The sequence below is a fragment of the Salpingoeca rosetta genome, assembly GCF_000188695.1.
Source record: "Salpingoeca rosetta unplaced genomic scaffold supercont1.32, whole genome shotgun sequence".
Classification (NCBI taxonomy): Eukaryota; class Choanoflagellata; order Craspedida; family Salpingoecidae; genus Salpingoeca; species Salpingoeca rosetta.
In genome coordinates this window covers 626996-650146 of record NW_004754902.1, presented here as the reverse complement: position 1 = coordinate 650146, position 23151 = coordinate 626996, and the positions used below count along the sequence as shown (strand labels likewise).

Genomic DNA, 23151 nt, shown 5'->3' with positions numbered 1-23151 from the left:
GGGCGCCTCATGACCCCAAAGTGAATGAACGTAACAGTGAACAGTGGCAATCCTCGAAAGTCATCCTCAATCAAAGTCGTACATCAAAGTCGTGCTCAAACATGGGCTGCAACATCTTGCAAGTGGTCTGCTGGCCAACGACTGGCGCGTTTTGTTGGCCCACGAAAGACGAAAACCAAAATGCACAAGCAAAGCAAAAGAATGGTTGCTTTGTTCTTTTCCTTGGTTGCGACTTTCACAACTTGCCAATGTACTTGTTCCCTTGCCAAAGTGCTCGCTTCCATCGCTGATATGATGACAGGATGGGCTGGGAGGACAGCATCACTTACACGGTACGATAAGACCCTTGTGTTCTTTGTTCTTGTGTTTTATTTTGTGTTTCGGACTTTGCAAGGCATCCTTCAAAACAGAAGTGCACAAGATCATGATGTCATCACATCATGTTCACTTTGTTGTTGCACAAGGAGAGGATGACACATGTACATACAAAACAACATAATTGTTGCGAACAACCAAAAGTGATGCACTTTCATCCACCCACGCATCCAACCATCCATCCACATCACAGTACCAGCAGCATGTCAAAAGTCTGCATCCCATGGGCAGGATCCGATGACTGGCGGCTCTTCGCGTGGCGTGTATTCGTCAAAGTATCTACGATCAACAGTAATTACAGAACGTGAATACTCGCAAAGAGACACGATGTGCAACGCACATGCATCCAGCTTTACACCCCCCCCCACACACACACACACCACAACACACACACACACACACACACACACACACACACCACACACCACACACATCACAGTACAAACCTGCAGTCTTCGGGTCCATCGAGGGTTGGCACCGTTGGGGCGGGCATCGTTTGTGTCTCCAGTGCTGGCCAGTTGAAGTCCTTGAACCTGCAATGCAGTGAATACAGTGCTGGATGAGAATTTTGGGGGAGGGGAGAGGGTGGCGTGTTGCAGCAAGAGCATCAAAGTGGAATGATGTTTGCAACACGGGAATGGGAAGACGTGGCGAGCTTGCGAATGCTACTCGTCGATCACATACCAGCGGTGGCGCTGAATGGTTTTGATGCCGTCCTTGTCGCACCCCGTGCGCTCACTCGCCGTTTCCCTGCACACACACGAACGTAAGAGAAGGGACAGCAGAGTCAAAGGCATAAAAGAAGACGAGGAAGGAGGAGGCGTAGAACGCATCGTGTGTAAGACATTGTTACAAAGCAGATGAGAAGACCATGAAGAACGGCGGGGGAGGTGGGTCGACCAAGAATACGGAAAGCACGGTGTCATGGATGAGCGAGAAAGCAGTCACCGATTGGTCACAGCCCATAATCATACACATGTATACACAAATCCACACGCACACACGCACACATGCACACACACACACACACGCACACGCACACACACACACACACGCACACACACACATGTTCACCTGCAGAAGCCGAGGATGAGGTCGCGCGCGTCGCCAGAGACGGCGGCGTCAAAGCGTACGTGATCAATACCCAGGATGATCAGATTGTACGTGTCCATGTCATCGTTGCACGCGAATGGGGTCCTGTGGCCGCGAACACGAATTCAGCGAGAAATGTGTACGCGCACGCACGCGTAAAGATGAAGAAGAACACAGTGAGTGGCACATCAGGAACGGACAACCGAACAACCAACGACACAACCAACCAAACACGCTCACATACCTGCCACTGAGCAACTCGTAGGTGAGGACGCCAAGCGCCCAGTAGTCCACACCGCCGTCGTGGCCCTGGTTCATCACAATCTCTGGCGCCATGTACTCGGGTGTCCCGCAAAACGTCCAAGTCTTGGTGCCGCGTGACAGTTTGCGCGCAAAACCAAAGTCAACCTGGCAGCAGCGTGCGTGTGCACGTGTGCATGTATGATTGAGATGACATGTCAGGTCGGCACATGGCCACGGGCTCCAGCCAACACTACGAATGGGCAAACGACTCACACGACACAGTACACGCACACGCACACACGCAGCACACGCACACAGCACACACACACACATACACACAGCACACACACACACACGCAGCACACGCACACAGCACACACACACACACACCAGTTTGACGTAGCCTGTGCTGGTCATCATAATGTTTTCTGGCTTCAGGTCGCGATACACAATCTGCAGAAGCAACAGCAGTTGACATCGGCGAGCGTTTCAGTGACACAAGGCGGTTTCAGTGACACCTTATGGCTATGTTTGTGACCACAGGTTGCAACACACACACATATATACACGTGCACACATGCAGGCCACGCTTACGCTTCTGTTGTGGAGAAAGGAGAACGCCTCAACAACGCAGGCGACGTAAAACTTGGCCGCGTCATCCGAGAACCGCCCGGCAGCCCTGCACATACGCAATTCGCAGCGGTGGCGATGATGATGATGATGATGATGATGATGATGATGATGATGATGATGATGATGATGATGATGATGATGATGATGATGATGATGGTGGTGATGGTGATGGACCAGAGGCTTGTTAGGGCATGGCTGGCTCAAGAGCGTGCGAGTGAGGGCTGTGATTTGTGCACTTGGTGACCATCGATGTTGCACATGTGCACAGCAGGCGTCTTTTCACTGCGCCGCTCACCTCAGGTGTTTCCATAGTTCACCTCCAAGCAGTGCCTTTTTGAATGAGTGGCGGCAGGTGCCGTGAAATACATCCATGAACAAAGCGAGTGAGCAGGCAGTGCATACGTTTGCAAGTAAAATGGTGTGTTGTGCACAATGGTAACAGTCTTCGTTGCCGCGTGTATGCTGCAGCGTGTGTGTTGTTGCAGTGTGCGTGCTGCATGTGATCGCACCTCTGTGAGCATGAAGATGTAGCGCTCATCCTTGAATGTTCGATACAGCGGCGCACAGAACAGCGTATTCAGGCTCTCCATCACCTGACGGGTGCAGAGAACAGCGTGGACACGTGTTAGTGGGTGGCTGAAACATGTGAGCGTGACATGGCGTATGTGCACAAATTGAAGCAGGAAGTGTCACCAATGTCAACATGCAGATCATATTCACACACCACAAGCGTAGCGACACACCCTCTTCTCGCACACGACGTAGTCCTCCTGTCCGTTTTCGATGATGTGCGCTTTTGCAATGGCCTGGCCAGCACACACACACACACACACACACACACACACGACGTATAATGAAAGAAACGTGAACATACAGCAGATCAGTAGCAATGGTGGTCTGCTAGTTAAGGGCGCCGCACATCAGTGGCAAGCAAGATATGGTTTGCGACGACATCCATCCGCAACACGCTGCACCACCACCATCGGCAGCATGGCACAGTTCATGCGAAGCAAAGCCACCTTGAGCGCAAACATGCGGTCCGATTCTGCCTCTCTGACGAGCGTGACCCGTCCAAACGCCCCAACACCAAGGATGCTGATTAGGCGCGCGTGCACGCGTGCGTGCATGGTTAGTTGGTGGCGTCATTGTCACATGGCAAACGTAAGAAACGCAAGCAAGTGAACACGACATGCAACACACACACATACACACACACACAACAACAACAACACACACACACGCGCACACACACACCGCTTGCACACAAACAAACAAACAAACAAACAAACAAACAAATACACAAACAAACAAAACAAACATACAATACAAACAAACATACAAACAAACATCGGCAATGCATGTACCGGCGCTGCTCGAGGCTTTCCAGTGTGATGTGTTTGAATTCCTCTTTGCACTCATTCTTCACACTCTCCTCCTCTTCCTGTCGCACATCTACAGAAACAGCAAGGCAGAAAAGGGACATGGATTTAACACGAATCGCATCAGAGATGCTACACCCACGTACATGTACACAGGCACACACACGCACACACACACACATGTACATGCAGATGAGTACAACGAAACACATGTCATCATGTACAGGTGCGCGCGCTTACCGAGGTAGCTGAGGCGCCCAAGTGCCTCCAGGGGAACAATGTGTTTCAGAAAGGCCTGACGTCAAAAACACACATGATGGAATGCGAAATCGCAATGTCCAGGACCAGAAGTGAGCTAACCGTTGCGCGGAGCAGTCAGGGAGTGCACGCGTGCATGTGTGCACGTGCTTGTGCGCGTGTGATGCATGTCGCGTGCACAGATGTGTTGCTTTTCACACAACACGAAGCATCACATCTGTGCACACAAGCAACATTCTCAACTGCAACACACGAAGGAGTACGCACCTCACGGGAGAGGGACGCGCACGTGACTTCCGTGAGCGCTTTGCACGTCGCCGTGCGAATGTTGTATGCCTCCAGCAGCGCCCCTTCGCCAAAGTGATCGCCTTTGCGCAATGTCCGCAGCTTGATGTTGTCTTGCGTCACAAGAACCTATGGACATGCGAGTGTAGACGTGTGACAATGCGAGTGTGCGTAAATGTGGATGAGTGTGTGATTGTGTGTTGTCGCGTGAATTGTACGTGTTTGTTTGTGTTTGTGTTTGTGTGTGTATGTGTGTGTGTGTGTGTTTGTGTGGGGCTGGGTGCGAATGTGTGTCGGGGGCGCACTTGCATGCAATGCGAATTCATGGTGCCATTTCAAGCAGCAACACGCATTTCATTCCTGCATCCCTAGCCCATGAATTCATATCGCCTGGTACAAGCAGAACTGTAAGAACCAATAGCACCTCACCTGTCCTTCCGTGATGAGATAGAACACATCACCATGTTGCCCTTCCTCTACAATGGCTTCTCCTTGGTCAAACGCAACCTGTCAAGCAAACGCATGTGCACATGCATTGTTTGATTCAACATGACAGCACCGTTGCATCTTTCATCATCAACACTGAATTTATTCACACCGGTCACCGTCACCATCACCACCACCACCGCCACCATTGCCATCATCATCATCATGACCTCCTTTGCGAGGTCGACAATGGTGAGGACGTAGTCGTCGTTGAGTCCACGCAGGAGTGGCATCTGCTGGAACAGCGACAGCAGGCGCTCCCGCTCCTTCAGTTTCGCCTGCAATCGCAGTGGCCACGGGGAGAGTAGGGAGGGAAGGGTTGTGTGTACTTGTGTATGTGTGTATGTGTGTATGTGTGCACGTGTGTATGTGTGCATGTGTGTGTGTGCGTGTACGCGGGTGCAATAGCTGTCGCCAGTGCTTATCGTGTTGGCAACAGCGCAGGGCACGTGCAGTTCTCATGAGAGTTCATACCTCTCGAGCAACAATCTTGAAAGTGTGGCGATCGATGGCGAACACCTTCACTTTTGTTTTCGCTGTCACAATGAGTGGCGTTGAGGAAGAGAGGGAGAAGGGGGGGGGAGATGGTTGGCGCGAACGGCAAAGGGTGAGATGTGCGGAGTTAGCTCCACTCGATGGGCAAAACGCTGCACACAGCCTGGCAATACACACAGACACACACACACACACACAGACACACAGCCTGGCAATACACACAGACACAGACACACACACAGGCACACAGGCACACAGACACATACACACACAGACACACACCAGTGATGGTTGCGGTTCGTGTGCAGTCGTAGAGGAGAGCAAGTTCGCCAATCACGGTGCCGGCCATGATGTCGTTTTGCACATCGCTTGTCGCCGTGGACACCGTCACAATTCCAGCTGCACATGCACATGCATGCATATTCGCGTGAACATTCATTCATGTGCATGTGTGCGTCGAGCACAGACAGGCATCAGGGCGGTGAACAACAGCAAGCACTGTGTCAACAACCACACACACACACACACACACACACACACATCGTGCGTGCAGCACCTGCGATGACATAGAGACATTCGCCGACGTCGCCCTGCTGAATAACGACTTCGCCGGGTGCAATGTCCTGCACGGACATGTGCACAGCCACTTCCCGCTGCTGGGCAAGCGTCAGCTTGGACGTGTACGGATTCGCTTGCAACGCTCGCATGATCAGCGCCCGCGTTCTGAGTGGTTGGAGGGCAGGGTGTAAATTGTGCAATAGGTGTGTCGTGTGTTTGCGTGCGAGTGTGAATGTGCAGCATGAATGTCGTCAGGCATGTGCGGATCGAATCATACACACACAGACACACACATGATGCACACATACATGCGCGCATGCACACAGACACACACACACACATAGACACACATAGACACACACAGACACACACACGCTCACGTGTCGTCGAGCACGCGCGTCTTTGGGATACTGGTTGCCTCCGCTTTCTTTGGTGCGAGCGCAACAACACCACGGCGATGGTGTGCGGGTTCTGTGGAGGCTGCTGCTGTCATGTCGTCATCGCCGCCGCCGCCAGGGAGATCTTTGGCACCAGGGCGCATGTGGTCTGTGCCAAGCGCCGGTGGAGTGTGACCAACGATGTCATCATCAAGGCCTGCCTCTTTGGCTTTTGCACCGGCAGTGATGGACACGTCACGTCGTCGGTGTTGGTCTGCGATGCATCGGAGCTTGTCAACCTGACAGTGGTAGATACAAACAACGAACCGGCGTCCGCGTACATCATCGACAGCAGCAGTCAATGGCCAGAGTGAGCAAAAGGCAGACTTCACACACACACACACGCAAGTGCACACCAATGCACACACACATACACACATACACACAGAGAGAGAGAGATACATGTGCCCATCAGCCTTACCTCTTTCAGGAGGAGCTGGTTGGTCAGCTGTAGGTCAGCCTGCTTCTTCTCAAACTTGCCCACATCTGTCTGTGCCTTGGCCAGCTTGTTGCGCAAGCTTTGAATGGTGTGATTTGCGGCGTCCAAGTCCTTCTGCAGCCTCAGCAGGCGGGACTCGGCCACCAGGCCGTAGTTTGCTGGCTGTGATACCGTGCCTGTCGCTCCATTCACCACTATGTGTATGTGTATGTGCGCGTGCGTGACGTTTGGAGGTGGCATAACCTCACATCACAAGGGGCATTTGTAAGTGGAGTTCCAGCTGCATCTTGTTTGATGTTCAGAAGCACTCACGTACATAGACTCTGCGCATGCAGAAACACACACACACATAAATACACATACACACATAGACACAGACACACATACACACATAGACACAGACACACATACACACATAGACACAGACACACACACACACACACACATAGACACAGACACACATACACACATAGACACAGACACACACACACACAGACACACACACACACACACACACACACACACACACACTCACAGCAATCACCATCTCTGGTCGCACGTACCAGCCCCGTTTGCTTGAGATGCAGCTGCTCCCATTGTGATGCCACTGTGCTTGCTGTTGTCGGAGGTGGTGGTGGATGCCCGTCGTGTTGTTCGTGTGTGGGGATACGCTTGGTGCTGTTGGGGGTTGGCGGTGTCGTCAAGCGACCGAGATCATGGAACCCACCAGCAACAATCAAACTGAGCTACCCTGCTGCAACGCACCGTTGCGTGTGGTCCCATCGGCACAACACAACAGCATTGTGCACGTAAAGGCAGCACCAACACACGCCTGTGTGTGTGCGTGTGCGTGTGCGTGTGCACGTGTGTGTGTTGTGTGTGAACGTGTGTATGTGGATCGGAACAGAGGAACAGCCATCCGCATCCACACTGCCTGCTTCCACTGTCCTTCTTCTTGTCGCATGTCTTGGCTGCAAACTGCAATTTTGTTGCTGTCAAATGTGACAGCCCTTAGCGACCACTGCGTGTGGATATGCTCGCCTGCTGGACTAATGCGTGATAACCGCAAACGCCCAAGCGAGAAACATATACTCCCGCTGGCAAGCAACAAACCAACCAACCAACCAACTGCACTTCAGCAACAACGACGACGACGAAGACAACCAAAACAAGCAGCTGCTCAGCCAGGCTCTCCCCTCCTCGTCGCTCGCTTGTTGCTTGGTTGACAGCAACGCACCGCGTCTTGCTGCTGCTGCTGCTGTCTCGGTTTGCCACTCACCGCACAAAGCACGCATACGCAGTACAACACACGTACATATGGTTGATAAGAAGAAGGGTGCTGTGAAGAAACAGCACCAGCTGAGTACTGCCAGCAACGCATCCATCCACTCCAGATCCCAGCTCATCGCAAAGTCTGGATCAAGGGTACGCCAGCGCTGTGTCTTTCCTTGATTGTGTGCGTTTCTGTGTGTGTTTACGTGTGCGTACGTGTGTGTACGTGTATGTACGTGTGTGTATGCGTGGGCGTGTGAGGACGTGCTTGTGCGTGTGCTTCAATGTGTTGCGGCATGTGTTTTGTTCGGTGTGTCGCCCCAGCATCCTGGGAATTGTGCTGGCACTCACACTCTCCCTCGCTTTGCCCCGCTCACCCCAAACCTTCCTTCTCCTCCCCACCCTTCTTCCTCCCCACAGCTGCAGTCACAATCACGCCATCGCTTGTCGAAGCAAATCAGCGGCAATGAAGGCGATGAGTGGCTGCAGGCCAAGGATCCCGTCAAGCCGCCCAACCAGGTGTGTGCGTGTGTGCGTGTGTGCGTGTGTGCGTGTGTGCGCGTGTGTGCGGGTGTGTGTGTGTGTTTGAGTGTGTGTGTGCGTGGCTGTGTGTGTGTGTGTGTGTTTGCGTGCGCGCGTGCGTGGCTGTCTGTGTGTGTCTGTGTGTATGTATGCGTGTATGTGTCTATGTGTCTGTGTCTGTGTGATTGCTTTGCCACGCGCCTGGCTGCACCTTGTTCCCTCCCACTCCACCTTGTGTGCCATACAAACCCACCACCATCCACGCTGCTGCTGATGCTGTTGCATGCACTACCAGCTGGACCTACCTGATGAGGCCCTGAACGAGGAGATCACACGCATTCTTCGTGCTGACAACCCCAATGCCCCACACAACATCGTCCGCTTCAGCTACAAGGTGTGCATCTGACTGAATGGCTTCGTGGAGTCTTCTTGTTTGGTGGCTGCATGACGCCTTCTTTTGCTTTGCTGTGCCATGCTTAGGTACAAGTCGACACCGCCGTCTTTGCACTTGCACCTCCTCAAATCTTGTTTCATCACCACGCATACACACGCACGCCACCATGTTTTGATTCCACTCGCCTTCAACTGGCCTCCTCCTCACTCTGCTCCGTCAACTACACCTCTCTCTTTCTTTTTTGTTTCGCACGTGCTCAGGATGGCGCGTACAAGCAGATGGCGAGTGTGGACCAGTGTGCGTACCACTATGTCCTCAACGGGACGCTGATCCACAAGGAGAGCGACGAGGCCAAGCGGCAGGTGGCCCGCAGCCGCTTCAAGAGCAAATCTTCAAAGGCAGACGTCTCACAGGGTGCGTTTGCCGCACCAGGGGCAACAGCATGGTGTGGTGTTGAGCTGATGATTTCTCAACCCGCTGTTGTTGTTCTTCGTTGTTCTCTTCTTTTCGCTGGTCTGTGCGTCTGCCCACCACCACGTCCTCACGTCGTCACCACAATCATGCTATCTCTCACACCGCCGATACCACCGCACACGACCACCACCCTGCTGTGGCGCGTGACGAGCAGGGGACGAGGGTAACACGGCGGAAGCAGGCACGTCCACTGCCGATGCGCAGACGGGAGACAACGAGGCAGAGAAGAAGGAGGGTGATGGTGACGGTGAAGGTGATGGTGATGATGGTGATGGTGACGAGAACCAGGAGGAAGAGGAGGAAGAGGAGGAGGAGGATGAGGAGGATGAGGACGATGCTGGTGATGGCGAGCCAGACAAGCCGCTGCGAAACCAGTTCAACTTTAGCGAGCGCGCTGCACAGTGCTTTGCACCAGCACACCGCGACCGTGACACCATGACAGAGGTGCGCTGCTGCCGCCGCTTTGATTTGTGTTGGTGTGTGTGTGTGTGTGTGTGTGTGTGTGTGTGTGTGTGCGCACTTGTCTGTGACGCTCGCTTGTTGAATCACCTCCTCCAGCACTCACCACCAATCACCATCCACGCACCACCAATTTTCAGGCACCACAACGCGAGACGTTCACTGCCAACGCGACGCAGTGGGTCATCTTTGACGCGTACGTTGCCGACCAGGAAAAGCAGCAGGCCGCTAAGACAAAGCGCAGGTCCAGCGGTACAAAACCAGAGCACAAGGTTCGCAATCGCAACGTGTGCGTGCGGTATTTTATTATTATTATTTTTTTTGCGTGCGAATGCGCGTGTGCATGTTTATGTGTGTGTGTGTGTGTGTGTGTGTGTGTGTGTTTGCTCGCTTCACTGCATTGCGTTCTGTTTTCATCAGCACATCCTCACTGCTCGTCGGGTGCGTGTGTTTCCAGGTGTCACACGCGTTGACGCGCGAGCTTGGAGATGACGGTGGCAGTGACTGGATGAATGCAGCAAAGGTGTGTACGCACCACCACGCCACACTTGTACATGTGAACACCAGCTGCTCACACACGCAACGTGTTCACACACTCTCAAACACACACACACACACACACACAACACACACACAACACACAGACTCAAACTCTCAAACGCACACACACACACTCACATGTCCTCGTCTTGGCTCACCCCACCTTGCCTTCATGCGTGTGCAGTTGATTGCGCTGTCGACGGCGAAGAAGATGGAGCGACTGGTGAACCAGAACACGTTCCACGACGTTGCCATGGACTTCAAGTACTGGAACGACCCATCCGACCAGTTCAAGGTCGCAGTCGTATTCGTGGCCATGGCAGTGGTGGTGGGGATATTTGTGGTGCTGTTGTTGCTAGAGCTGTTGCTGGTGGTGGCGGTGGTGGTAGTCAACTGGTGTTTGCACACGCACGTACACATCTGCCAACACATCTTCGCACGCTCACGCACGTACACACCCGTGTGCACTGCATGACCCGTGTTGCCGTCCAATCTCTTGCGTCTTTGCTGCTCCTCGTACGTACCCTTCATTTTCCATCCTTTGGCTCACCACCGCCAGGAGAAGCAAGGGTCGCTGCTGCCGCTGTGGCGCTTCACAAACGAGAAGACCAAGCGCAAGCACGTGACGTGTGTGCGGTGGTGCCCGGAGTACCCCGACCTTGTACTTGTTGGCTACGGGTCGTACGACTACACCAAGCAGACCGACGGCGCCATCTGCGCGTACTCGCTCAAGAACCCGTCCTACCCAGAGTACATCATCCCCGTCAACAGCGGCGTCATGTGCATCGACGTGCACCCAAAGCAGTCGTCACTGGTAGCGGCGGGCATGTACGATGGCTCTGTTGCCGTGTACGACCTGAGTCGCAAGGCCAACAGGGACGAGCCGCTCGTGCGGTCCACGGCCAAGACGGGCAAGCACACGGACCCCGTGTGGAGCGTGGAGTGGCACGAGGACGATGTCGACCAGAACCGCAACTTCTCCTCTGTGTCGTCGGACGGGCGCGTGTCGACGTGGACCATGGTGCAGACGGAGCTCCAGCACACGGACATTATCCGCCTCTCATACGACACAACCAAGAAGCAGCCCGCACAGGTGCGTACGCGGTGCTGTTTAGTGTGGTGTGCGTGCGCGTGTGTGCTCTTGTGTCGTGTCTGTGTATTTGTGTTGTGTGTGTCGTGTTGTGTCGGGTCTTGTATGTGTGTGTTGCCTTCGGTCGGTTTTATTGTGTGTTGTGTTGTGTCGTGTCTTGTGTGTGTTGTTTGTGTTGTGTGTGCACATGTCTTGTGTGTGTGTGTGTGTGTGTGTGTGTGTGGTTTATTGTGTGCAGAGTCATCGGCTGTTGTGTGCGTCCTCCACCCACGATGTCGCCTGATATCTCCATCCAATTGCCTCGTAAACCAACTATGTACAGGGAGCTGAGCCGCTGTTTGGGCTTGGCGCGGGGACGTGCCTGGACTTCAACCAACACCGCGAAAACGTGTTCCTCATTGGCACGGAGGAGGGTGATGTGCACCAGTGCTCCCGCGCCTACACAAGCAAATTCCTCAAGACCTTCAAGGTCGGATACGATGATGGATAGGGGGAGGGAGGTTGTGTGTATTTGCATGTGTGTGTGCATGTCGGTGTCTTTTCTAGTGTTCATGTTCGTGTGTGTGTGTGTGTGTGTGTGTGTGTGTGTGTGTGTGTGTGTGTGGCGCGTGCGTGGTGTTGTTTTGTCGATTTTGTTCGCGGTCTTGCTCTCCACCATTTACCTGACACATTTGCGTGTGTTCTGTGCGGTTGTTGTGTTGCATATGCAGGCACATACAATGGCGGTGTACACGGTGACGTGGAACCCGTTCCATCCGCGCATCTTTGCATCGTGCAGGTGGGTAGTGCAAGCACACACACACACACACACATGGATAAAAAATTCAGACACGTGTTCACGCACCCACACACACGTGTGTTTCACGCACACGCGCATCTTCCCCTCAGCTGCTGCAACCCCTTGCCACTCCCTCACACACGCGTGTGCGTCTCTTGTTTGCAGTGCTGATTGGACGCTGAAGATTTGGGACGACGCGGACGATTCGCCCGTGTTCACATTTGACCTCGGCAATGCCGTCGGCTGCGTGGCCTGGTCGCCCTTCTCCCCCACCGTCTTTGCAGCTGTCACCACCGACGGAAAGGTGCGGCCCAACGCAGCACACGCCTACTGCTGGTCTCAGTACATTTCTTGCCGCATACACGAGACGTTGTCGTTTGCACGCTGCTGTGTGATGTGGCGTTCGACTGTGGCTCTTTTCACACACTTTCATGAGCTCGCCGTCGCACTTTGAAGCCTCCTTTTTGCTTGCTTTCATCCATGCGCACACGCCGCACATTGGTACCCGCTCACCCCGCTTTCTTCTCCAACCACCACCACCACCACCACCACCACCACCACCACCACCACCACCACCACCACCACCACCATGTATGTGCGTGCCCAATTGCCAGATCCACGTGTTTGACTTGCAGCAGAACAAGTACGAGCCCATCTGCCAGCAGCAGGTGACGAAGAAGGCCAAGCTGACCCAGGTTGCCTTCAACAAGAAGGATCCCATCATCATTGTTGGTGACGACAGGGGTGCCTCCTCCACATTCAAGCTCTCTCCAAACTTGCGCAAGGCCCTCATGGTGCGTGCTGCCGCTGTTGCCGCTACTATAGCTCGCTGGTTTGCTTGTTCGTTTGCGTGTTCCATGTGCTCGCACGTGTCTGATGACTCATTTCCCCATGAATATTCCACCCTCTCTCTGTCTCTCTCTGTCTCTCTCTCTTTCTGTCTCTGTCTCTCTCTCTCTCTCTCTCTCTCTCTCTCTCTCTCTCTCTCTCTCTCTCTCTCTCAACGACTCACCTCCTGTTACAACCACCACGGCTACCACCCGTCCCCCTTTTTCTCGCTCCCCCTCGCAGGACAAGAAGAAGAAGACGGCCGAAGAGCTTCTGGAGGCCTTTGATCGCATTCTCGAATCTGTCAAGGAAACGCCGCACACACAGGCACCAGCAAAGACACCCGCTGCCAAGTAACATCATCACATTGCTTGCACATGTGTGTTGTGTTTCGCTTGCAGTGTGTTGGACTTGACGTGAGCTGGTGCCTGTGCGTGTGAAGTGGTGGCGGTTCGCGTGGTTGAAACGTCTGCGTTGCATGAAGACGCAGAATTGTTGTATGCGTCAAGTGTGTGCGTGTGTGCTTGTGTGTGTGTGTGTGTGTGCGTGCGTGTTTGACGGTTCATCTTCTTTTGTGTTGTTGTTCATTTGCTCATTGAACGAGCGGGATCAACATTGCAATCTAATCTGACTTGAAATGGGGGTCAGGCGACAACGTCCGGGGCGGGAGGGGGGAGTGATTGAAGAAGACCACTTGCTTTGGCATTCGACAACCAGCCCCCCCACACACACACGCACACACGCACAAAAGATCTATAATTGGTCGCATGAGGCTGGGTCGATGATGATGATGCGATCTGCGTTAAATGGAATGCCAAACACACGCCCATCCACGCCAACGCCTGCACCGTACCACCGCTGTGCCCCAGAACCAGCCTGCGCAATCTGTGTTGAAGTGTTTGTGCCTGGGTCAATCTCCAACACAGTGAGCGCAGAGTCAGGCACACCATAGATTTTGCCGTTGCCTGCAAGCACGCCGACAGCCCACTGCGGGTCCGCCGTGAATGTGATGGACGTCATGTCGTACGCCAGCGTGTCCGGGTTGATGATGAGCACCGTGGTGGCATATTGCGGGATGCAGTACAGGAGCCCAGTGCCTGCCAGCACCACGTCAGTCCACTTACGAGACGTTCCTTGGAACCCGTTTAAGGATGTTGCATCTGTGGTGTTGGCTTCCGGGTCGACGATGAGTACAGAGGGGCTGGTGGATGGGCAGAAGAACAGGAGACCGTTGTCAGCCTTTGCACCTCCTTCCCATGCGTATCCTAGCAAGGGAAGCGAACCAAGCGTTGTCGTGTCCGCTGTGTTGAGGACGGGGTCAATCACCAACACAGCCTCGAATCTGGCAGGTGCAGCGTAGATCTTGCCGTTGTCCGCCAGAACACCGCCAATCCATTTCCCCAGGCCCTCTGGCAGCCCGCTGATGCTTGTTGTGTCGGTTGTGTTGGTGGCAGGGTCGAAGATGAGCACGGACTGCGAAACGCTCGGAATGCCGTAGATTTTGCCGTTGCCTGCAAGCACCCCGCCCCACCACAGCCCCTGGGAGATTGGGGGTGGGCTGAGCGGGAGGATGTCAAACTCCAGCGTGGCAGTGTCAAACACAAGCACAGATGCAGCCGAGAATGGGATGCCGTACATTTTGCCGTTGCTTGCAAGCACAGCGCTTGTCCACTTGCAGCAAGGCTGACCCAGGCCTGTCGCCGTCGTGATGTCAAGGGTCGTTTCATGGCACACCGGCTCCGCTACTGGCGTTGCCGACGCGTTGTCCAGCACAGCCTGCAGGTGATCCAGCCGTTGCGACAGGCTGTTGAGCCTTGACACAACATCCACACCGTTGAAGAGCACGCGTGTCTGCTGTTGACCGTCGCTCTTGCTGCTACTGCTGGTGTTGATGTGAAAGTTGAAGTTCTCGTCCTCCACAAACACGGCGCCGCCATTACCAGCTGCGCCTGGCTCCTCCTCTTGCTTCTCCTCAGCCACCACACTCACATAGCTGCAGCGACATAGCAGCACAATCACAACGAGAACAACAACAACAGCACGAGTTTGGTATCGTCATGCTCATTCTCGAAATGTCATGGAAGATGTTAACGAACAGGGTAAGGATTTGGCTTGTTGGTGTGTGTTCCAGTCGTGCCATGTCACTCATCATCAAGTCGTGCTTTATTCTTGAAGAAGGAACAGAGGACGATGTGAAGATCGGATACAAACACACCCACACACATATGAGCACACACACATATGAACAGACGCACATATGAACACACACACACACACACACACACACACACACACGCATGAACACGCAAGCACAAGCACAAGGTTCAGAGCTTGGACGTGAATGCGCGCTTGGCGGCGGCCTTGAGTTCCAGTGACGCAATGGAGAGCATGTGAACCTCGTCAGGGCCGTCAGCAATGCGCAAGGCACGAGCGCCCGTGAACATGTACGCGAGAGGGAAGTCGGACGACAGGCCCGCCCCGCCAAACACCTGGATGGCGCGGTCAAGAACACGCTGCGCCGTGCGAGCAACAGCGACCTTTGCCATGGCCACGTGCTTGCGCGCGGCCTTGTTGCCTTGCACATCAATGGCCTTGGCAGCCTGCAGGACCAGCAAGCGGCACTGGTCAATCTCAATGCGCGACAGGGCCACCTTCTCCTGCACCATTCCGTGTCGTGCCAGCCGCTTGCCAAACGTTTCACGCCCAACGGCACGCGCACACATGAGCTCAAATGCGCGCTCACACATTCCAACAGCACGCATGCAATGGTGCAGCCGACCAGGGCCCAGCCTGTGATGTTGCGTGCGTGTATGAGAGTGAGGGAGTGTGTGTGTGTGTGTGTGTGAGAGAGAGAGAGAGTGTGTGTGTGTGTGTGTGAGTGTGTGAGTGAGTGAGTGAGTGAGTGAGTGAGTGAGTGAGTGAGTGAGTGAGTGAGTGAGTGAGTGAGTGTGCACGTGCTTCTGAATTGCGCAGGTGAAGTGCTGTTGTTGACATACAGCAGTAGGCGCCCATGGACGAGGCATGGGGCAAGCTCGCCTGTGCACGCACCTTCCCTGCGCAATCTCAAAGCCACGCCCTTCGCCGAGAATCATATTGTCCCTAGGAACGAGCACGTGGTCAAACTCCATTTCAAAATGCCCGGCAGGGCGGTCATCGTATCCAAACGTCGTCAGCGGACGCACGCGCCGCACCTGCAATGGAAAGTGAGTGAAGGGCGCAAGAAGGGTGGAGTAGGTGGGAATTGTGGGGAGGTGCGTATGGGCAGCATTTAATGTTGCGTGCGTGCGTGTGAGTATGTGTGTGCGTGTCGCGAAGATAGCAGCAATGTTTTGCACACCGCTGCACATGGCAACTCACCCCCTTTGCATCCAGTGGCACGATGATCATGGAGTGCTGCTGGTGCCTGAGAGTCGAGTGCACGCAGATGGGAGGTGGGGATATGGGTTGGGGGATGCAGTGAGTCACGACTGCACACACGCACACACACACACACACACAGTCACACAGTCACACACAGTCACACACACACACACACACACATACGCATATACGCATAGAGCAAGGAACTGTGGCTCGCCTTCCTGCCCTGCTCATCATTCCTTAGACCCTTACTTTGGCCTGCTGGTGTCTGGCGTGCGTCCCATCACAATGGCAAACTTGCACCTGTAAGGTCAGTGCGACGCGTGGTTGGAAGTGCAAAACAACTCAACTCGAGGGAAGGGGAGTTCAGGGCACAGGCAGGCACACACGAGCAGAGTCGCACACGAAGGCAACACACACAAACAAACGAACAAGCACACGCATATGACACACACGAACAACCACATGATACACACGTGCACCCACCCACACCCACCCACACACCCACCCACACACCCACACACACACCCACACACACACACACACACACACACCCGCACACACACACACACACACACACACACACACACACACACCCGCACACACGAGGCATTAACAAGACAAGACAACCAAACAGTGCACGTGGGAGCCACCACCTCGGGCTGCCGGCGCCAGTCGACCACCACTTGCGACCCGTCACAACGTATCCATCGCCGCTCGGGGCACGCGTGATGGTGCATTGCATGTTTGTGGCATCACTGGACGCCACGTCCGGTTCTGTCATGCAGAAGCAGGAGCGAATCCTCCCTTCAAGCAGCGGGGCGAGCCACCTGTCCTTCTGCGCCTTTGTCCCGTACATGTGCAGCACCTCCATGTTGCCCGTGTCCGGTGCGTTGCAGTTGCATGCTTCGGAAGCCAGCAGCGAGCGCCCCATTACCTCCGCAAAGCGCGCGTACTCGAGTTGTGTCATGCCGGACACAGCCGGCAGGAACAAGTTCCAGAGGCCGCGGCGCTTTGCTTCGGTCTTCAGCGCTTCAAGCACTGGGGAGGACTCAACAGCCCAAGGATCCTTGCTTGCAAGCACCTCCGCCTCCCACTTGCGCTCGGACGGGTACACGTGCGATTCCATAAACACGTGCAATGACGCAAGCAAGTGCGCTGTCCTTTCGCTGAGCGGAAACAGTGACACGTCGCGTGGGACTGCCACTGCCTTGAGTCCAACGTCGGCAAGAGCAACGGCGATGGCCTTGCAGTCTGCTGCGTTGGTTGCCGACGCGTTCCCCTGTAGTGATCTCGCATACACGCCCTGCACGGTTGTTCGCGAGAGCCGGAGGGGGGGGGGTGCATGTGCGCATGACAGTGTGTGAATGTGTGAATGTGTGAATGTGTGAATGTGTGTTTGAGTATGAGAATGTGCGCGTGCATGTGCGCGCGTGTTGAGAATGCGCTTCGCAGTTGATTCAGTCATGTGGTGACATCACCCAATCATGGCAATCGCACCCCAAGTTTAAGCACACACACGCAGGTACACACAGACACACACACACACACACAGACACACACACACACACGCACACGCAGGCACACAGAAACACACACAGACACACACAGACATACACAGACACACACAGACACACACACACACACACACATACACGCACTCACACCTGGGCGATGGACGAGAGACGAAGGGCAGAGAGACCAACGAACGCACCCCACGCGTGCGGGCGCGACTCAACACCATATGTACGGAGAAACGTACGCTCGTCGGGAACACCGTCGCACTGAATGCCCTGTAGCCCAGGCAACGCCACCCCCATAATCTCTTGTGCGGGCATGTGGTACTGAAGGCACGCATACGCAAGGTCAGCAACTGGTGGACCCGTGGACGCGAGCTCCCAGTCGAGCACAGCCATCACAGTCAGCTGTCAACAACCATGTGTTGAGGGGGAGGGGGTGGTGTGTGAATGTGTGTGTGTGTGTGTGTGTGTTGTGTGTGTGTGTGCGAGAGAGAGAAATTGTGTGTGTGTGTGCATGCTTGTTTCTTTGTGCGTGTGCGTGTGTGTGTGTGTGTGTGTGTGTGTGTGTGTGTGTGTGTGTGTGTGTGTGTGTGTGTGTGTGTGTGTAGAAGCATCACAAGGATCAAACCAGACAAATGGCCGTGTCCGTGTCCACGCCCACACTCGCCTGCATGCACACATGTACCTTTTCAGGATGGAACACGACATTATCAAGGCGAAAGTCGCCATGGCAGAGCACAAGCTCCTGCTCCCCAATGTGTTTTGCGTGGTGCTCCAGCTGCTCAGCCAGCTGTGCAAACGTGGCGTTTCGTGGCGCTGTCGTGGGTGATGATGAGGATGAGAGGGTGTGGCGGTGGTGAGTTGCAATGAGGAGATGTGGCGTGCAATAAGAAACAACAGAAAGGCGGATACCAAATCCACAGACGGAAGGAAGCATGCTTCTGGGCTGCGGTCAAAGCACAGATACACACAGAGAGATCAAGAGACAGAGACAAGAGGTGATCACAGATGCACAGACACACACAGACACTCTGATAGACAGACGCACACAGCCACACATTCACACACACACATTTTCCACACACACACACGCACACACACGCACACACACGCACACACACACACGCTCACACACGCTCACACACACGCGCTCACACGGGTGCTGACCGAGCTGAGAGGCGAGCTCATACTGCTTGGTCCAGACATGCAGTTGGCGTTGGAAGAAGTTGTGTTTGACAAATGACGATGGAAGCTCAAGCGCATTTAGGGACAGCGAGTGGAGCTGCCTGTTCATAACAACCACCGGCGGTGGTGACGAGTGAGCTGGCGAACAATAAAACACATTGCGTCTGACTAAACCTTAGCTTCTTTCCCCTGCTAACAAAAGCAGCACATGCAGCAAACACAGTGACGGACGCATGCTTCATCAACGCACTTGAGGACGGTTGCCAGCTCGTAGTATACTTTGTGCCGCTGCTTTGGGGTGAGGTCTGGCAGGCTGGGATCGCGGAAGATGGTGCCGTCCACAAACTCCATAATGTAAAACTCTGCGCCAATGACAGACGTGTCCTTGCAGTAGTGGTGCACGCGCGGCACAGGGAAGTGGCACTCTCTCAGCCGTTCCAGCAGCATGAACTCACGGTCAATTTGATGCGCCTTTGGCAGCAAACTTCCAAAAGGCTGTGTGTGGATGCGTATGTGTGGGCGTGTGCGTGCGCGCGCGCGCGTGTGTGTGTGAAGAAGGAAGGAAACACGGGCATGATCCATGGCTAGTCACCACGAGCACACACACACACACACACACACACATATGACACATCCTACACACTCACACACACACACACACACACATCCTGCACACACACACAAACACATCCTGCACACACACACACACACCTTGCGTCGAAGCACGAGTCGCTGCTGTGATGGTTTGAGGGTCAAGATGTAGGTTGGATTGCTTTGTCCGTGGGAGCACTTTTCTGCCTCCAGGCCGCTGACGGCATCGTCACCCCCCACCACCCCATGCTTCACCAAGTACGCACAGAGCTTGCCCTCACTAAGATCGCTGTTGCCACTGCCGCTCATCTCCGTTGCTGTTGCGCTTGGTCCTTGCCTTGTAGAAAATTAAGTGAAGATTTAAGCAATTAATCATCTCATCACACTTGTTGTGTGCTTCTTCTCTCGTTCGTTCTTCATTGTTGTGGTTGGAAATGTAACAGCAAGGGTCAGGCAGGCACAAGGATGAACATGGAAATGTGTGGCACATACAGACACACACACACACAGCCACAGACACACAGCCACAGACACAGACACACACACACACACAGACACAGGATTGATTATGTGCTTGTGGCTGCAGGTGGAGTAGGAGGGAACAAGATCAACCACAAAGGCGAGGAAGAGAGAGACCGAGACAGAGAGCAAACAACGAACGGGCAACTAGAACTGACGACAAACAAAAGCAGGCAAGTACAGCAGCTTAACCGAAGAGAGACGACAAAGGTGCATGGGATGAACGTGTGCATGCGTGTGTACGTGGAGCATCATCACCATCACTTCTTCAACCCAAGCTCCGAGAGAATGCCAAGCGTAACCTGTTGTCCCAGCAAATGGGACGTGGGCGTGGGCGTGAGGTGAGAAGAAGGTAGTGGTGGTTGTACGGAGAAACGGCACGGTGCAGGTGAAAGGCGTGCGAGTGGGGTGCAACAGAAAACAAAAGCACTCAACACATGAACACACACACACACGCACACAACACGCACACGCACACACACACTGACAAACCACACGCCGGCTGTGCACCTTTTCGAGGTTGAGGGTGTAGTAGTGGAGGCCTGGTGCACCCATCTCCAGCAGCTTGCGGCTGAGGTCGGCACCAAACTTGATCGCCACCTGTCGCACAGCCTCCTTGTCATCCTGTGGACACGCGCGCATAGTGGAAGGTAGGTAGGTGCAAGGGGTTGGGGTGTGATGGTGAGGTTGCATTCTTGGTGAACGAAACGCAGGATGTGTTCACATGTGTGTGTTCACATGTGTGTGTTCACATGTGTGTGTTCACATGTGTGTGTGTGTGTGTGTGTGTGTGTGTGTGTGTGTGTGTGTGTGTGTGTGTGTGTGTGTGTGTGTGTGTGTGTAGTACTTACCCCTGCGTCTTCCATCTGCTTGCGGAGGGAGGCCGGCACGCGGCTGCGGCAGAACTTGGTCATGCGCCCAAACCCGCCCTGGTTCTAAAGATTGGCAATGGTGGTGGCAGGGGTGATGGTGATGGTGATGGTGAGGGCGCCATGTTCGTGTGTACGTGTATGTGTATGTATTTGTGTATTTGTGTGTGTGTGTGCCTGTGTGTGTGTGTTGGTTGGTTGGGAGTTGAGATGATCTGACACACACACACACACAGGCACACACAGAGCACACACACACACACACACAGAGCACATATGCACACACATCTTACACGCATCTTACACATGAAACACGAACAAAGGCCATGTGCGCATATGTGGTGGTACCTGGATGCACATGATGCCTGGGACAATGGGTACAGTGATGCCTCGTGCACGGCACGCCTTGACAAACGACTCGTACACGTCTGCGTCAAACACCATCTGCGTGATGATGAGATCCGCGCCGGCGTCAATCTTCTGCTGCAGGTAGTCCATCTCCTTCTCAAAGTCCTGGTCGTCGTGGCAGTGGTGGTGGGTGTTGTGACGTGGGGTGTGGCCACAACAATCCTCAAAGCAGCATCACCACCACCAGCAGAGCTAACCACCACCACCACCACCACCACCACGACATGTCAGCAGCACCAGCAACGTCCTCCTCCCCCTTTCTCTCTCCAACACCACCAACACCACCACCGCCATAACACAAACGCGGCCACTGGCTAGCATGGCCAGACCTCATCTGAGCAGACGTAGATGCCGTCGTCCATCTGGACCATGCGTCCCTTCTCCGTCTCTGTCAGCTCGCGCCCGTCCTCAACCTTCTTGATCATCCCGCAGTGGCCCTCGGGGTACCCTGCTCGCCGCACACGCGCAGCACAACGGCGATGGTGGTGGTGGTGGTGGCGGAATTGAGCGGTGGTGGTGTGGTGGGGCAGGTAGATGCGGACGGCAAGGAGGTAACAAGACAAGGAACAAGGAGAAGCGAGACAAGGCAAAGCAGGGAGCAACACAGCACAATAGACCACAGCACAACTCACTCATTCACACACACACACACACACACACACACACACACACGTACGCAATGGTACCTCCGCGCAGGGCGACGATGTTGCGGATGCCCGCCTTCTTCGCGCCCTCAAGGGCAATGTCAACCTTCTCCTTGTCCATGTTGGTGCTGTGCACGGCAAATGGGGTGTGCGCGAAGCTGTTGAGACGATGGAAAACACACACACACACACACACACACACACACACACACACACACACACACACACACACACACACACACACACACACACGTACCAAGTGAGGTGCATGTTGCTCTCGACCCCAATCTCGTTGTTCATGCGAATGCACAGGTCGAGGGTGAGGTCTGACGTGGAGCCGCCGGCACCCCAGGTCATATCCATGAACAAGCCATCTGTGGGCATGGCGTGCACAATACACATAAGTTTCAGCCGTGCAAGAGGTCATCATTACTGTGCATTGTCCTCCCGCCACATGCAGCCAGACACACTCACACATACGTACACGCAGACACAGTCTCTCAGACACGCAGACACACACACAGTCACACAGTCACACAGTCACACAGTCACACACACACACGCACACACAGAGACACAGACACACACCTTGGGTCTTGTAGCGGCCGATCCTGTCGATGAGCGACTTCACACCATCGTCCGTCTTTGGCGGGAAGTACTCAAAGGAGATGAACTTCTCCTTGGCGTTTTGCTTCGTCGTGATGAGGTCGATAATCTTCTCTCCAGGCATCTTGCTGGTTTGGTAGAGGGTGGCACAACCGAGAAAAGGAGGGACTGGCGTCTGGCGTGTTGACGATGCGTACGTGCGTACGTGCGTACGTGCGTGTGTGTGTGTGTCACAAGAAGCAACAAGTCAGCAACAGCAAGCTCAATAAAGGCTGGAGTACGATGAGTGGAAAATGAGCAAGCAAGCGCGGTCAAGTGCAAATAAACAACAAGCCCAACAGCAACCACAAGCGAACAAGCCAGCCGAGCAAAGCCAGCCAACGAGCAACACCGGTCTCCACTGCACCATCAC

General features: G+C 54.3%; 5 protein-coding genes across 5 annotated transcripts in view; 1 reads left to right on the top strand and 4 right to left on the bottom strand.

Moving 5' to 3' along the window:
* Positions 1-580: 580 nt before the first annotated feature.
* PTSG_10105 (AGC/PKG protein kinase) lies at positions 581-7412 on the bottom strand. The gene is made up of 22 exons (XM_004988959.1): positions 7244-7412; positions 6663-6874; positions 6185-6480; positions 5803-5969; positions 5529-5645; positions 5226-5287; positions 4922-5029; positions 4695-4772; positions 4248-4394; positions 3963-4017; positions 3708-3795; positions 3363-3438; positions 3087-3149; positions 2853-2936; positions 2639-2673; positions 2305-2389; positions 2101-2163; positions 1712-1875; positions 1450-1572; positions 1060-1125; positions 822-908; positions 581-654 (listed from the first exon to the last, which is right to left on the bottom strand). Exons 1-22 carry the CDS (start codon positions 7275-7277, stop codon positions 582-584), a joined length of 2283 nt encoding a protein of 760 aa, XP_004989016.1. The 5' UTR covers positions 7278-7412; the 3' UTR covers position 581.
* A 339-nt stretch (positions 7413-7751) lies between these two features.
* PTSG_10104 (dynein) lies at positions 7752-13679 on the top strand. Its single transcript, XM_004988958.1, has 14 exons — positions 7752-8105; positions 8373-8471; positions 8770-8868; positions 9129-9282; positions 9497-9786; positions 9942-10073; positions 10259-10324; positions 10526-10636; positions 10901-11434; positions 11754-11900; positions 12142-12209; positions 12375-12513; positions 12824-13003; positions 13281-13679. The coding sequence occupies exons 1-14, from the start codon at positions 7998-8000 to the stop codon at positions 13392-13394; spliced, it is 2241 nt and encodes a 746-aa protein (XP_004989015.1). The 5' UTR covers positions 7752-7997; the 3' UTR covers positions 13395-13679.
* A 111-nt stretch (positions 13680-13790) lies between these two features.
* PTSG_10103 (uncharacterized protein) lies at positions 13791-15096 on the bottom strand (the record flags this gene model as incomplete). The annotated part of the gene is made up of 2 exons (XM_004988957.1): positions 13791-15030; positions 15080-15096. The coding sequence occupies 2 exons, from the start codon at positions 15094-15096 to the stop codon at positions 13791-13793; spliced, it is 1257 nt and encodes a 418-aa protein (XP_004989014.1).
* Positions 15097-15193: 97 nt separating this feature from the next.
* PTSG_10102 (serine/threonine protein kinase) lies at positions 15194-20030 on the bottom strand. The gene is made up of 10 exons (XM_004988956.1): positions 19814-20030; positions 19353-19597; positions 19085-19203; positions 18603-18733; positions 18065-18322; positions 17054-17703; positions 16650-16700; positions 16395-16440; positions 16086-16228; positions 15194-15827 (listed from the first exon to the last, which is right to left on the bottom strand). The coding sequence occupies exons 1-10, from the start codon at positions 20000-20002 to the stop codon at positions 15362-15364; spliced, it is 2298 nt and encodes a 765-aa protein (XP_004989013.1). The 5' UTR covers positions 20003-20030; the 3' UTR covers positions 15194-15361.
* A 63-nt stretch (positions 20031-20093) lies between these two features.
* The window catches only part of PTSG_12993 (methylenetetrahydrofolate reductase), a 3192-nt gene continuing 134 nt past the window's right edge, over positions 20094-23151 (bottom strand). Inside the window, exons 2-9 of the mRNA XM_004988955.1 lie at positions 22722-22914; positions 22390-22507; positions 22176-22261; positions 21819-21937; positions 21430-21594; positions 21064-21147; positions 20723-20836; positions 20094-20514 (exon numbers count right to left, since the gene is read on the bottom strand). Of these exons, the coding sequence (XP_004989012.1) occupies positions 20473-20514; positions 20723-20836; positions 21064-21147; positions 21430-21594; positions 21819-21937; positions 22176-22261; positions 22390-22507; positions 22722-22863 (870 nt within the window). The 5' untranslated portion in view covers positions 22864-22914 and the 3' untranslated portion in view covers positions 20094-20472. The remainder of the gene's footprint in view (positions 20515-20722; positions 20837-21063; positions 21148-21429; positions 21595-21818; positions 21938-22175; positions 22262-22389; positions 22508-22721; positions 22915-23151) is intronic.

Coding starts and splice junctions, on each gene's coding strand:
- PTSG_10105 (XM_004988959.1), bottom strand. CDS start 7,277: ATGGGAGCAGCTGCATCTCAAGCAAACGGGGCTG. Junction 2,164..2,304: donor CCTTTCTCCACAACAGAAGC/GTAAGCGTGGCC, acceptor TTGCTTCTGCAG/ATTGTGTATCGCGACCTGAA. Junction 1,126..1,449: donor CTCATCCTCGGCTTCTGCAG/GTGAACATGTGT, acceptor GTGTGTGTGCAG/GGAAACGGCGAGTGAGCGCA.
- PTSG_10104 (XM_004988958.1), top strand. CDS start 7,998: ATGGTTGATAAGAAGAAGGGTGCTGTGAAGAAACAGCACCAGCTGAGT. Junction 8,106..8,372: donor TCGCAAAGTCTGGATCAAGG/GTACGCCAGCGC, acceptor TCCTCCCCACAG/CTGCAGTCACAATCACGCCA. Junction 12,210..12,374: donor CGCATCTTTGCATCGTGCAG/GTGGGTAGTGCA, acceptor TCTTGTTTGCAG/TGCTGATTGGACGCTGAAGA.
- PTSG_10102 (XM_004988956.1), bottom strand. CDS start 20,002: ATGAGCGGCAGTGGCAACAGCGATCTTAGTGAGGGCAAGCTCTGTGCG. Junction 19,598..19,813: donor GACTCGTGCTTCGACGCAAG/GTGTGTGTGTGT, acceptor ATCCACACACAG/CCTTTTGGAAGTTTGCTGCC. Junction 19,204..19,352: donor GAGCTGGCAACCGTCCTCAA/GTGCGTTGATGA, acceptor TGTTATGAACAG/GCAGCTCCACTCGCTGTCCC.